This window comes from Fusarium coffeatum, assembly GCF_003316985.1.
Source record: "Fusarium coffeatum strain FIESC_28 chromosome Unknown BRIP53273_contig_218, whole genome shotgun sequence".
In the NCBI taxonomy this organism is placed as follows: domain Eukaryota; kingdom Fungi; phylum Ascomycota; class Sordariomycetes; order Hypocreales; family Nectriaceae; genus Fusarium; species Fusarium coffeatum.
In genome coordinates, this window is record NW_022158011.1 from 45,468 (window position 1) to 60,028 (window position 14,561).

General features: G+C 49.3%; 4 protein-coding genes across 4 annotated transcripts; 3 read left to right on the forward strand and 1 right to left on the reverse strand.

Annotated features, from left to right (window-relative positions):
- Nucleotides 1–1,978: 1,978 nt before the first annotated feature.
- Nucleotides 1,979–3,119, forward strand: FIESC28_08936 (uncharacterized protein; the record flags this gene model as incomplete). The annotated part of the gene is made up of 2 exons (XM_031163073.1): nt 1,979–2,355; nt 2,414–3,119. The coding sequence occupies 2 exons, from the start codon at nt 1,979–1,981 to the stop codon at nt 3,117–3,119; spliced, it is 1,083 nt and encodes a 360-aa protein (XP_031012861.1).
- A 687-nt stretch (nt 3,120–3,806) lies between these two features.
- Nucleotides 3,807–5,561, forward strand: FIESC28_08937 (uncharacterized protein; the record flags this gene model as incomplete). Its single annotated transcript, XM_031163074.1, has 1 exon — nt 3,807–5,561. The coding sequence occupies one exon, from the start codon at nt 3,807–3,809 to the stop codon at nt 5,559–5,561; it is 1,755 nt and encodes a 584-aa protein (XP_031012862.1).
- Nucleotides 5,562–6,366: 805 nt separating this feature from the next.
- Nucleotides 6,367–9,022, reverse strand: FIESC28_08938 (uncharacterized protein; the record flags this gene model as incomplete). Its single annotated transcript, XM_031163075.1, has 2 exons — nt 6,367–7,520; nt 7,573–9,022. The coding sequence occupies 2 exons, from the start codon at nt 9,020–9,022 to the stop codon at nt 6,367–6,369; spliced, it is 2,604 nt and encodes an 867-aa protein (XP_031012863.1).
- Nucleotides 9,023–11,745: 2,723 nt separating this feature from the next.
- Nucleotides 11,746–13,071, forward strand: FIESC28_08939 (uncharacterized protein; the record flags this gene model as incomplete). Its single annotated transcript, XM_031163076.1, has 2 exons — nt 11,746–11,919; nt 12,007–13,071. 2 exons carry the CDS (start codon nt 11,746–11,748, stop codon nt 13,069–13,071), a joined length of 1,239 nt encoding a protein of 412 aa, XP_031012864.1.
- Nucleotides 13,072–14,561: the final 1,490 nt, after the last annotated feature.

Here is a 14,561-nt window from a genome sequence, read left to right on the forward strand (position 1 = left end):
TATCGTGGTTTCGACTTCAAGACGGCGCGGCTTGAGCAACATCATCACTGTCCCTCCACGATACAAAGCTGTGGTACCTGATAAGATACCGAACACAACGCCCCCCAACGCGTTGATGCACGTCTTGCTTTCCACCCACGCAGCCCACGACAAACCTCCGAACATGGTGGGTACGTACCCGCACGTTTTGGTTTCGACAGGGCCCCGTGCTTTTCCCTCTCTTCTTTGCGTCAAAGCACGGACTTTTGTGATGATTTCAGTCAGCGGTTGGTCGCGATGACGCTGGAGCAAAAGACTCGTCGCTCCCTTGCTCGCTTCCTACGGTTGATTCACAGACAAGATTGTCTGATCGTACAAGTACTCCTGAAAGAACAATCCTGTCTGCTATTTCCATCAGGATTATATCGCCGTCACGTGATAGCTATCATCGAAAGCCTCCCGTGGCATTCCCGCGGTTCTCCTTGACATTGTGCATCTCCCGTTCGGTACTTGGACCCTCCCTCAACGCAACGTTGGCCGAGTCGCCTCTCCGGCGCAAATCTCCGGGCTCCAGGCCCATCGTCAATGGACATATCGACATCAATTTAAGCAGTACTAGACCGTATGGATTGCATGTACATCTTCAGACACGAATGCTTCATTCATCAGCGTTCAAACTCGGCAAAATCCTCAGCCATAGCTTGATCAAAGATGTGGCTACAGTATCTTTGCTTTGCCCCTGCACGACATTCCAAAGTCTTGCCCCACTGACTCCATGCTTGAGAGACATAAGGGAACAACACATCGAGAATCTAAACGCTCTCGACCAATTAGGTGCAGGCCGGGAGCTAGTCACCTAAAGACATCCGTCATCTTGTCTTTGCCGAACCCCCCGAGCCTTGACCGGGTTGACTATCTCCATTCCACCATTTAATATTGATGAAGAACCCAATATCGGTAGCAATTGGCAGTATGCCAACATACTTGATTCTCGTGTCCGGAAATATGCTTCTTCTAAAAATGAATTGACGCGCTCTAGGATCTTCAAAGTTAATCGTACGGTTTCAAGATCTGAATGTGGAGACAAACATGATGCGGCTACTTCAAGACATTCGTGCCTCCAATGCTTGGATATGAAACGGCTCTGATTTTCACTGGGTTATGTCAATTGCAGCTCAACTGCGTGCTATTATCATTTGACAGTAAGAATCAGAATCAAGCCCAACAAGCCATGTGTTAGACTGGTCGGCATTGGCTGGCCTTTGCTAATTAGAGAAGTCCCTGTAGAGCCGGTCAGCAACCAAGGCGGGAACCATTCGGAGTCACAGCCATGATCCGCTAGTGCCCACCCTGGAACGATTAAGCCCATGTTTAGAGTTTGACGTTGTGAGAGTCTATGAAAAACTTCAAGCGTTTCACTTCTTGATGTGCTGGAATTTTCAAGGGTATACCAATCAAGAGCATTTAGTCAATGTGCATATGTCGTCAAGGATCTCTCGTGGTTTGGATCAATTCAATAGCCGAACTGAAAACCCCTAGAATAGAGCTCAAGCATGCAAGATAGACCAAGATTCATTAAAATTGACTGATCAGGCGCGCATAGAGCAGGGATCCAAATTGCCCGTTCCTGACACGTTCGCTCCTCCTAGGTAGCTGTGGCGGCCTTAGGCTCGTCCAGTCATGCGCCACAAGAGGCTGAGCTATACCGCGATGAGGCTGGCAAGGGACTGAGGACAGCTTAATCCAATCTCAAGGGTTTCAAAGGGAAATAAGGAGAAGGACAGATTCAAGAGCCAGCGCCAACAACAAAGGATTGCGGAATACAACAATAGCCACGTCCAAGGAAAGGCGTTCTTCTTTGTCGGGAATCTTAACGAATTACGAGTCAACTTCCTCATCAACCTGCGCCAAATCATCCCCCCTCAACGCTTCGAATAATCTCAACGAGGTTGGAATAAGAACCGATCTTGGACCCTGAAACCTAGATAAACACGTCACGATGCCGCCGCGAATAAATATCCCGCCTGTCACACGTATCCTCCTCATTGCGCTCCTTGGCCAGTCCATTCTTAGCGCTGCGATCCGATATCGACAATGGACCGCCGATGCTAATATCGTCATTCCCTACTTGACGCTGGTCCCGCAGCTGTCCATCATATATCCCTGGACCTTTATAACGTCAACGTTCGTCGAGAGCAATGTTTTTACGCTCAGTATCGCTGCTGTCACGCTGTACCATGGAGGACGTTATCTTGAGAGAGCTTGGTCGTCGGCCGAGTTAGCAAAGTTCTTGGCTATTGTGTCGCTGGTTCCCAACTTCCTGACACTCTGCGTTATGGTGCTTTGCTTTACTCTCTCACGCAACGAAAGCTGGACGTACGTACTGCCTTATCCGGCATACACTTTACTGAGAGAAACTGACACTTATATATAGCTTGACTGTTATTGCCGGGACCATTCCAGTGCAAATCGCTTTCCTGGTCGCCTTCAGTCAACTCGTCCCAGCGCATACCGTGACACTCTTCCGCGGCGTCGTATCTCTCCGAGTTCCTCGATTCCCGCTTCTGTACATCGGTATCGTCTTCCTTCTGTCTCTTACTCCCATTCTGAACAGGGCCTCCTTATGGCTTGCCATCTTTGGATTCCTTACCAGCTGGACCTACCTTCGATTCTACAAGACCGTATTCCCCGACCTCGATTCCGCCCAGGAGGCATCTCTCCGTGGTGACGCGAGCGAGACTTTCGCCTTTGCCGAGTTCTTCCCCGGTCCTGTGAAGCCATTTGTGGCCGCTGTCGCTGATCAGATATTCCTGGTGCTGGTGGCCATGCGATTGTGCACGCCGTTCGCGCAAGCGGAAGCTTCTCAGAATAACACTCGAATCCAACGCAATGCGCCCGGTGGTGCTCGTGCTGAGGCGGAGAGAAGGAGAGCTATTGCTCTCAGGGCGCTGGACCAGAGGCTACATGCCGCAACTAGCAACCAAACTGCACAGAAGCCGTCGCAGCCTCCCAACCGACCAACTGGCCCAACAGTGCAGAGCCAGCCTCAGCCAGCTACACAAACTGCCATGACGTCGCAACCTGGCCCTCTGCTCGGCGAGACCAAGTTTGAGCCCGACCATGACGATGCAAAGAGCTGAGGTTTGACTGCCATGTCATAGTAGCATACGGGCAGTTCGATGGAGTTGCGCAGTTACTTTACGATGTACGACTTGCTTCGAATCAGATCTGCTGGGAAGCAACAAGCGGTTCCAGCGATGTTTATAATAGATAGAGGTTGACGGACGGCATAGTTAGTGGAGCTCTGGTGTTATGGCGGTTTTCTCGGGTTTCCTTTGCAGTCTGGTCTGGTCTGGTCTGGTCTGATTAAGTTTAGGGGATGAGGATGAAATCCATATCGTGTATGTGCATGATGAACGCTTAGGCTAAGTTGCTCAGATGAATACCAAAACAAACATAGAGATACGATGAGTATACATAATTGCAATATTATCACATATACTAAAGCCTATACTTGGCAAATGCTGAGCGTTTGGTTGCTCATGCAACTGATGTGAAATTAGCTACTGGTACAGGGTAAGACCCCTGGCCAACCAATATTGACTGACCAATAAACTTTAAGTAATTTGCATGTTGTCCTTCCTCAATATGAGAGCTGGGTTCAGTTGTGAATTACAAGTCGTGTCTTTTCGAGCGTATTTCACTATAAATACAACAAAGGCCTGGTCAATTAATTGACAAGTTGCTATCTCATTTCATTGCTACACGAACTCAGAGTCTTATTGTCTGTTCGAGGTTCAACCTAGTAAGGAGAAAGACAGCTCAAGATGGGCTGGCCATGGGAGTTCCTCACTCTAACACAAGAGGAAAAGCATCAACGTCGCCTGAGTCTTGACCACTACGCATTTATAGCTCATCTTTCTGCATTTGTTCCGGCATTATTACTCGTTCTGTTGCACTTCATCGACCGCGTCCGACGGGGCCGAAACAGTGGATATCAGCAAGTTCCTGGCTCACCTGGCGTCAAAGCGAATCGACAGAAATGGATCTCTAGAGTTTTGGAAAAGGGCCCTATGGTGAAGTGGTGGCTTGGTGAAGACGTTTGGTTTATGGGGAGTCATTGGGGACAGCGTGACGAATGGATTGTGGGTATTGCATGGACCTTTTGGCTGCTGGTGTTGAGTGTTCATGGCACAGGAAAGGGTATGTTATTCGTTCATCAGGGGAACATCGCTAACAAGATAGACTATCTTCATCTCACAAAACGAGTTGGCATTGTTGCAACATCTCAGATGCCCATCCAGTATCTTCTTGCTCTCAAGGCCCTCAACCCATTTGCCTTCGTCCTCCGCTCATCTCATGAGCATCTCAACCGCTACCACCGTGTATTGGGCCGTATCATCTACTCTCTCCTGATTCTTCACGCCATTCTTTACAACATATTCTTTATAGAGTCGGAGATATGGCTTAAGCGATTCTTTGCCCCTGTTGTCTTCGCAGGTGTTGCAGGCTTGGTTGTCCTGCACGCTCTCAACGGTACAGCCATGGCCAGCGTTCGACAATATTCGTATCGCTTGTTCTTCATCGTCCATCTTCTTGGTGCTTTTGCTATCCCACCTCTCATCTACTACCACGCACCATCGTCGAGGTTTTACATCGGTGAGGCCATCGGCGTCTTCGTGCTGGATCTCGCCATACGCAAGATGATCACCATCACAGCTCCCGTTGTCATTGAGGCGATACCCGGTACCAGTCTTGTCAAAGTATCTGCCACAATGCCATCACATAAGATCGCAAAATACGCCGCCCGTCCGGGGTCGCACATTTATCTTAATGTACCTCCGACCTCGCGTCCGGGCATCGGCCAGTTCTCTGCGCCTTACCTCGTCTTTGAGTTCTTGTATAACCCCTTTACAGTTTCCTCCACGAACCAGGAAACGGGCGAGTTGACCTTTATCGCACGTACAAGGACTGGCCCCATGACGAACCGCCTGCATCATCTCTCCTCGACTACCAACAACGGAGCAGCGACCGAGAAGGCTCAACTTAACATCGAAGGACCGTATGGTACAATAGGAAAGACATTCAATGATCTCATCACATCAGGAATCAATCGTGTACTCATCGTGGCCGGAGGAGTAGGAGCAACCTTCGCTGTACCGCTCTACCATGCCATCAATGCGGAGAATTCCATCCCCCATGTTGAGCTTATCTGGGCTATTCGGAGTGCAGGTGATGCAACATGGGCATCCTCGACCCCTACTGGCAAGTCTCTTCTCGATGATAATCAAGTACAGTTATTCCTTACAGGGGACATGGGTGTTTCAGACGATAGTGACAACGCTGCCGGTGTTGAGATGGACAACATACCACCACAAGCGACTCGCTCCTCTGTCAGAAACAGCAAGAGACCAGACTTGAAAAAGATCGTTGATGAGACATTCAGAAAAAGTCAACTAGACAACGTCGCTATTCTGGTCTGTGGCCCTACCGAGATGGCCAGGGAGCTTCGCAATAGTGTTACGCCTTGGGTGATGAAGGGCCGTAACGTATGGTGGCATAACGAAAGCTTTGGATGGTAGACTAATGAGGTGGCGACATTGCTGATATTTCTTTCTTCGATCTTGGTATATATTCCTCTAGAGCAGTTGACCTAGACAGTGAGCAGAGCGTGAGACGTCCAAAGAGATAAGATTCAAGACCAGCCTTGCCATGTCGTGTTCTCTCCAGACACATCAGTACCAAATCCTAAGGGCGATTAGTGCGTTGCCTTCGTGTCGTTTGTGTAGCCATCACTGATGGTTAGTGATTGTGTGATGATTCTGAACTGTATCGCGCCATGCCAGCCGTGCTGCGGCTCCATAGATAAAGTAAAGGTTAGGTATGCTCCAAAGAGCCTTGGATTCATCACAAACAGGAAACGAGAAATAAAGCCTTCGACTAATGAGGGCGCTATGAAATATATCTAAAAGCAAAACTGGGTATCTTGAGTAAAAAGCACCACTCATACCTCATCCTCAATCGGTTCAACGTCACACACAAGCCAATGCAACACCAGCGTAATCATAGACTATGCTACCAAATCTATACCTTCGCATGGTGCCCGTTCCATCTGGTAATCATGGTAACCCCCTCGCGACTCTCACCCATCAACGCCACGCCCATCTTCCTACCCACACCTAAAAGCACATCAAACCCTATAATCTAATCCCATATAGGGTACTATTGGTACGGTTAAATTCTAATGCATGAAAAGACAACAAAAAGCAACTGAGAAGGAGTCCAAATGTCTAAAACAAACTGTGCCCCTGAGTGGTATCATAAGGAGAATAGGGACGATCAACTGCCAACACAACTGATCTTGAATGCAGAGCTAGTTGTTCAGGCTCACTGCCGGTACCTAGCCAGGTGTGCCATGATGTTCTGGACTTGGACTGCTGAGTCCCCGTTGGACGACGCGCCATTTGACGGAGGCGGCGCTCCGTATGGAGCCCCATAGGAGCCTGGAGGGGGCGGCGGCTGAGATTGTTGAGCTGCAGGATTGGCCCCCAAACTTCCAAGCAGAGCTTGGATATCAGCCTGGGGGACTCCAGCAGTTGCGGCCGTTGGATTTGCTTGAGGGAGAGGGTGGTTCTGAGCACCACCTTGGACTTGTGCAAGTAATTGCTGCAGCGACGCGGGGTCAAGCTGGCCCATCAGATTCGCGATGTTAGCAACGTTGACTGAAGCAGGCGGAGACTGCGCATATTGTGCTGGTGGAGGAGGGGCGATATAGCTCGCTGCCGGTGGTTGGTAGGTGGGCTGGCCACCATATGGAGTAACGCCGTAACCATTTGAACCGTATTGTTGACCATAGCTAGGTGCTCCTCCTGATGCCTTCGCCCGGAGAATAACTTCGGCAGCGGTAGGGGGATCCAAGTCTGCATACTGATTGTAGCGAATATTGTTGGAACCAGCAGAGCGATCAAATGCTTGGACAGGGATCTTGCCCAGGTTCTGTGCGCGAAGGTCGAGTTCCACGACAGCGTGAACACCCTCCGCTGCCTGTTGCTGAACGACTGCATTCTTGGGAAGTTTGTTAGATAGGAACATAACCTCGCACCGCAAGCCTCTAGATGTAAAGGCTTGCTTTACCCAGTTAATAAATTCGCGGTTGATGTCTTGTTGAAGGATGATCTGAACATCGGGGACGTCGGCACCATATCTCCTTCCCGGAAGCTCAGGTTCACTTCCATGTCGAGATCTTCCAAGCGGGCTTGGGCTCCTTCGACGATAATTGTCATTGTCATTACGACCATATCCGGGAGACCGTGATCGCCCTCGTCCACGACTGCCTTCATAATAGGTCCGATCACGACCATACGACTCTTCCCTTCCATAATCATTACGATGGGGGGAATGACCGCGACTCGACCGGTAGTCATCTCGAGCTTGGTGGCCATGCCTTTCGTTCCGGCGTCCATTGTCGCGACTCTTGTTCTTATCTGGGCTGCGAACCCTTTCTTTTTTCGATTTATCTTGAACACGCGAGACTTCGAGATCTAGATATGATTAGAAGCACAATACAGGAAGAATGAAAAGGGCTTGACTCACGGATTCGGCGTCCCTTAATTTCAATTCCTTGAAGATTATCCATCGCCCGCTGTCCTTCTTCTATGGAGTGATACTGCACAAATCCATAGGCTGATTTCAATGAGATTTGAGCAAGCCTTCCGAACCGGTGGAATAGATCAAAAACATCACGTTTCGACACCTTATCGCTCGAGAGGTTGCCTGCAGAGAATATGTGAGCGCCATTTTTGGACGCGCCAGACGCGGATCGTGTACCAATAAAGATGCGTGAGCCCTCCGGAAAACGATCCCACTTGGCCTCCGACATATACTGGCGCTCATCGGCCAAAAACTGATCCCACTGGCGCTGGTATTCTGCTTCCTGAGTTTGGTCGGCATTATAAGGGACAGGCTGAGCCGGGTATGGGGGAGCATTCAAGGAAGTGATGGCGACATTGGCCTGGAGACCTGAACCAGGAGGAACTGGGTATTCACCCAAAACATCAGGAGCTGCAACAGGCGCGCCAGTGGCCACGTAAGTAGAAGGCTGCCCTGGTGTCGGCGGCGCAGCGAGACCAGGGGGGATGCTAGCATTGATGCTCCCTGGATGGTGCTGAGAGGCATACGTCTGAGGCAGTGTTTGGGACTGTGGAGGTCTTGGTGGAAGCGAGGCTGAAGGTGGAAAATCTGAAGACGAAGTGCTATATTCGTTGGACTGATCACCAGTGGCGGACGGGACAGACAGTTCTGTGATACGGTTGGAGTCGACTGGCGCAGTGAGATTAGCGACCAGCCGTTGAATATCAGGCGAGGCATTGGCGGAGCCGGCGGCGTTACTGCCACCCAGGTTGGCTGCACTTGGAGAGGGCGTCGGCAAATTGGAGGGCTGCGAAGTGATGGCAGTTGCAGCGCCGAAAGCCTGGGCTTCGAGAGAAGCATGGGAAGCAGATGATGACGCATGTTGGCCTGGTTGGGCTGGCAGAGACGTGTTATGAACGGCATAGGAGACTTGAGATGGGTGACTTGTCAAATGATCGGATGAAAGAGAAATATCGTTGGATTCCCGAGGTAGCGATGATACATCTTGTGGTTGAATGTCTCCGTCTTCACCCTCTTCTGGCCCAATTGGCGAATCAAATGTCTTTGCGTAGTCGTCATTGCTGTCGGGCAGCTCTTGTTCGACTTGTGGCTGAGGCACTTGCTGGATGGTGGCATCTGCATCATCCTCGCCATAAGGGTCGTTGAGGCTGTCGTCATCTACGATATTGTCATCACCGGCCCCCAAGAATGGCTCAAGATCAGGGCCGTTGTTGTTGACTGAGCCATTGGCGGCGGCGTCGGCGGCAGCAGAAGCAGCAGCGACCATGGCGTCAATGGTGTCCACCGTTTCCTGAAGCACGGGAACTGCCAAAGACGTAGCTGAGTGAACTGGCGATGGGGAGACGGGAGAAAGGTTGGCAGTGGCCTGGAGTTCTGCCTCGGGTTCTGTCATTTAATTAAAGCTGGAGGGGTGGAATTTTGGTGGGTAGCAGGATGAGGTGACCCTCTCAGGTACCGCCAGTCGCACAAACGAAGCGGGATATAGGCGACAGCGCAACTGAAAATCGATGAGATTTGACTCCTTCGTTAGTACGAACTCGTGCCAGGCGACGGCCTGGCGCAAGACTGGAATGGAAATGTGACGAATGGATTGAGTGGCGGTCAAAGCGACAGAGTTTGAGCTGGACAAGCTGTACCTGCAGGCCTAATAATGCGCGATGATAACAGGCCACAGGATCTGGCACGCTTACAAGACGTCGATAAGGAGCGTAGGAGGCTCGCCCAGCTATTCGACAGGGGAGCCAGGTGGCAGAGGGTTTTGCGACGTCGGAGCTTGGCTTATCGAACCAAATGAGTTGGAGTTCTCCAGAAGAATGGGGCGCAAGCGGAGGCACGTGAGAGTAGAGTTGAAATGGGTTCGGTAAGAGGTCGTTGCGACACCAAGACTACGGTACAGTAGGGCGCTGGATCAAAAAGAAGTCGATGCGCGTTGTTGGATGAGAGAAGGTTCAGATTGGAGATTGAGAAGATGAGGTAAGTGGAAGAAGGTAAGGTTAGGTAGGTTAGGTTAGGGTGAAAAGGCTGGGTTTCGGGGTTCGAATTGAGGCTGATATGGCGCAGGCGTCAACCGCAGCTAACAGAAGGCTAGTACAGAAGGGGTAAGGCGGTCAAAAGTGCAGTGTGGTTTGCTGCTGCTTCAGGATCAACATCTCAGCCACAGACAAGCATCAAACTTAAGCCAAGAGTTTAAGGGCCCAACCTCAACGAGTACATTAAGACATTGATCTCTCACCACATGATACTCTAAGAAGGATTAATTGATCTTATAATTGGGCTTGTCTCACACCTACAAGCAACTTTTAGACGTACCTATTGTAACCCCGCCATGTTTCGACGCTCGGTCTTTACAAGGCTTGTTGGTCTTGAAAGGATGCAATCGCAAGTGACAGTTGCTCCCTTTGCGCCGAGGTTCAACTCCAACAGATACAAGGCATTTGATGCCGATTTTGACCAAGAATCTCTCGTTGAGGCTCGTACGTGGTACGAGTCATTCCATGAATCTCTACTGCCGAAAGGCAATACTACATACTCTCGCTCCAGTGGACCAGGGGGTCAACATGTCAACAAGTATGGATATATAATCCTCCCAGGTTTCCAACACTGACAAAGAAAAGGACTGAAACCAAGGCAACCACGGCATATCCAGTGCAGCAATTGTACTCAATGCTACCCAAATTACTATATCCTAGTGTCCGCAAATCCAAGTACTACACATCAGCAAATGACTCCTTGACTTTCCAAGCTCAAGATTCCCGGTCACGGGATGCAAATGCGCAAGATAACAGAAGGAAGTTGACGGAGGAGCTCGTACGTATCTACAAAGAGGCAGTGCCTGCTGAAACAAGCTCAGAGAAGAAAAAGAAACACCAAGAGATGTAAGTTGCAGTCGATCGTTTATTAAAGAGTTGCGGCTGACATCTCGATAGTGGGAAAAGATTCCACGATACAAGAATAAAGCAAAAGAAGTTTACTAGCGCAAAGAAACAATCTCGTAGAGGTGAATAAAACTGAAATATCTCTATTTTCAATCACCGACCCAAAGATGTCCATGTTCAGAGAAACTATAAAGACTGTCTAGTGCTTGGCTTATTAGCCAGCTACTTGTATATAAAAGTCATCGCGAAGGTCAATGCCAAAACAGGCTTCGAAATCGACACACCTCTTCCAATGACTATGAAGATATGTAGGTAAACGCTTGAAATGCGTGGAATCCAAAATTAGACAATGAAGGTTTGTGGCTGATTCGACAGCTTGACTGAGTTACTGCGCCATCGTTGAAATCGAGGAGATTAGAGAGACGAAGCAATGTACCTCTCTGCAGAGGACAAGATGTGTATTACGGCTCAGGGGGATGGGGTTCGAACTTCATATGGTGTGCTTGGGGATCAAATATCGTCATGGTTGTACTGTACCATGAGGTAAGCAATGCTGTCATAATTCATTCACTTATTGCCATTATCTTTGCGAGGGAGAACAATGATTAGTAGATAGTGCACACCAACCAGGAGTCAAGACACTGAATATCAATTGCCTCGAGCAAGTCCTCAGCTAGTCTATCATCCAAGAGGCCTCATACTAAGTCGCCTGCGTACCTTATTAAACCTTAGTTCTAATAGATTGCTCTCGTACAAAGAGGCAGAAACAAAAAGGGTCCAGGCTAAAAGCGCCTTATTCTTCGACGACACCCACCTATTGGATCCAATTGCTATCTCATCCGTATTTTCAGCTGGACCTGACTCGACCCCACCTTTTAGTTACCTTAGTCCTTGGCTGTCCCACACACGAACTGACCGACCCAAACTCCCACCCGACCCTTCATTTCAGACCAGTTCAGTTCAGTTCAATCCCATCAGCATCGCTACTGACTGCTGACATTATACTTCTCCTTCCTCTTCTCCTCAATTTCAACCAAAAATAACTTGCTCTTCTCTCACTATCGGTCGAAACTCTATCTGCTTCAAGAACATATCCTCGCTTCATCGCAACGCAACGCAATAGCAGTCGCACCTCCCATCTCGCCTCTCGACGCTCTGCGGGGCACCCGACTGCGATCTTCTTATCACCTCCCATCCTCACTTCGTCCCCCAGCTTCGACGTCACAACCTCAAAATAAAAATGGACTCCGCGGCTCGCCAACAACCTCAAGTTCAACCTTGTAGATACAAGGTCGGCAAGACGTTGGGAGCTGGCTCCTATTCCGTCGTGAAAGAATGCGTCCATATCGATACTGGCCGCTACTATGCTGCCAAGGTCATCAACAAGCGGCTTATGGCCGGTCGCGAACACATGGTGCGCATCACCTCATGATGTTTAGCAGCATCATACACAGTCTTTTTGCCGTATAATTGTCTTCTAACATTGAATGCGCAATGGCAGGTTCGCAACGAAATCGCTGTCCTTAAGAAGGTCTCCATGGGCCACCAGAACATTCTTACCCTCGTCGATTACTTCGAGACCATGAACAACCTCTACCTCGTTACCGATCTTGCTCTAGGCGGCGAGCTCTTTGATCGAATCTGCCGAAAGGGTTCCTACTTCGAGTCAGATGCTGCGGACTTGGTTCGCGCTACATTGTCGGCTGTCGCTTACCTCCACGACCATGGAATTGTCCATCGCGACCTGAAGCCCGAAAACCTACTCTTCCGAACCCCCGAGGACAATGCAGACTTACTCATTGCAGACTTTGGACTTTCACGAATTATGGATGAGGAACAGTTCCATGTTTTGACTACAACCTGCGGTACCCCTGGATATATGGCCCCCGAGATCTTCAAGAAGACCGGTCACGGCAAACCGGTAGATCTCTGGGCTCTTGGTGTCATCACATACTTCTTGCTCTGTGGTTATACCCCCTTCGACCGCGATTCTGATTTTGAAGAGATGCAGGCCATCCTCAATGCAGACTACAGCTTTACTCCGATCGAATACTGGCGTGGTGTTTCTAGCCATGCTAAGGACTTCATTCAACGGTGCCTAACCATTGACTCTACGAAGCGCATCACCGCCCATGAGGCCCTCCAGCACCCATTCGTTGCTGGCTTCATTAATGCTGAGGGCGAGAGTCAGAATCTGCTACCTAATATCAAGAAGAACTTCAACGCTCGCCGAACTCTGCATGCGGCCATTGATACTGTTCGTGCTATTAACAAGCTGCGCGAGGCCCAGAACGGTTTGATGGACGGAGCTCGTTCAAAGGAGCCCAGTCGTGGCACTGCCCGACAACAACCTCAACAACCTTCCACTAAGAAGGGAGACAGTGCCATTTCCATGGGTAGCAACCAGCCTAAGGACAGTGGCTACGGAACACAAACTGAGAACGACGTGGTCATGGGCAACACCACAGCCTCCAACGTCCCTTCCTCATTGCAGCCCGGTAACAATGGAAATCGAGTTGTTGAGACCTCCAAAGGACTTTGGAGCGGGCCAGCATCGAAGAGGTAGAATCAGGCTAACAGTGGAGGCTTGACTCCTGTTCCATTTCTTATTGAAGCACTGGCATGTGAAACGGTCATGGTATGAATATGTGGTATGAGTAGCGGTTCGAACACGATGAAACGACCACAAATGGAAACATGTGGGATGGCGTTGCGACCTTACATACGGTACAGGACGATTCGTTGAAATGCGCAATGAGGGATCGTCGTTTTGGATACAAGTGTTTCTCCAAAGCGGACCGCAGGCTCGCAGCTTATAGCGATATGTATGGAGGAATCAGCACGGTCTTGATTCCTGGCTCTACTTTCCTTTTCTCATCTCTTTTTTTGCCTTTACCCATCGTTAGTACTTATACCGTGTTTCATCTGGCCACGGTTGAGATGTTTCAAAGTAGATACCAGCGACAACGCAGCTCACGTTATAATCAAATCATGGAGAGCGAGTTGTTTTCACCTATGTGTTTTCTGGGTCTTTATTGTTTTCGACAGTAGGGTTAAATTCCCAGGCGTGTCAAATTTCATTGGACTCATTGCAGTATAAGTCGCCCATATCAACTGAATTATATAACTTGTTTTCAGATATACTTTATCCTGCCAGTGCTCTGTTCCTATGTGAGCTACGACATTGAAGCTATGGCCAACTGTATAATTAAGATCTGGCACCTTTGACTGCCAAGCTTATCAGGAGCTCGGTATAGGCTTGGCGTTTCTAACACCGCCTTGATCCCAAACACCGAAGTTGGAAGAATTTCCAAGGTAGATTAAGATCGACATTCAGAATTGAAGTCAAGACAGGAGTCCTGACTTCTTTGCGACGACAGAATACCTCCAAGGCTGCATGAAATGCAGATGGAGATCAGGTCTTATATATCACGAAGATGGGAGTTATGGGTAGAATAATGATGTGATTGTGACATTAACTGTCAATTCTTTGATTGCTAATATCTAGCGAATGGTATCTTTGGTATTTCGTTTCTTTTCCACCAAAGTCAGCTCGCCCCCTTGCGCCGCCTGGCTTTTCTTCTCCAGGATCTCAACAAGGTTCCAACTGCGAGCCTGGTCTCCTTTCTTTCATGGTTTCCTCCTCATCATGAGTAGGGCAGCTATGCCAAGCTTGTCCCTCTCGTGTCGTCCAGGCTCTCTAGCGAGCGTATTGGTGCATGACATAGCGTGATCGCATATCCATGCACGTATTAACTTCCTCTTGTTTGTATACATTACTCTATTCAGGTACGGTTTTGTCCTTCCGCAGGGTATACATTAGAAGGGGACATCCAATGGCCCCTAGAACCCATTATTACAGTTCGCCGTCTGGCCCTGACGGCCCTGCGTCAGAATCCAGCATCTGCCGTAGTAAAGCACCGCATTGCGCCGTTTCGCTGTGCCGATGAATGCCAATAAAAAAAGTGGTTATCAGAAAGAAGAAAAAAAGTATAAGGTTGAAGATTAAAAATGGTTCGGGCATTAAAATCGTAAAATCCCATCGGCGGGCTCCGA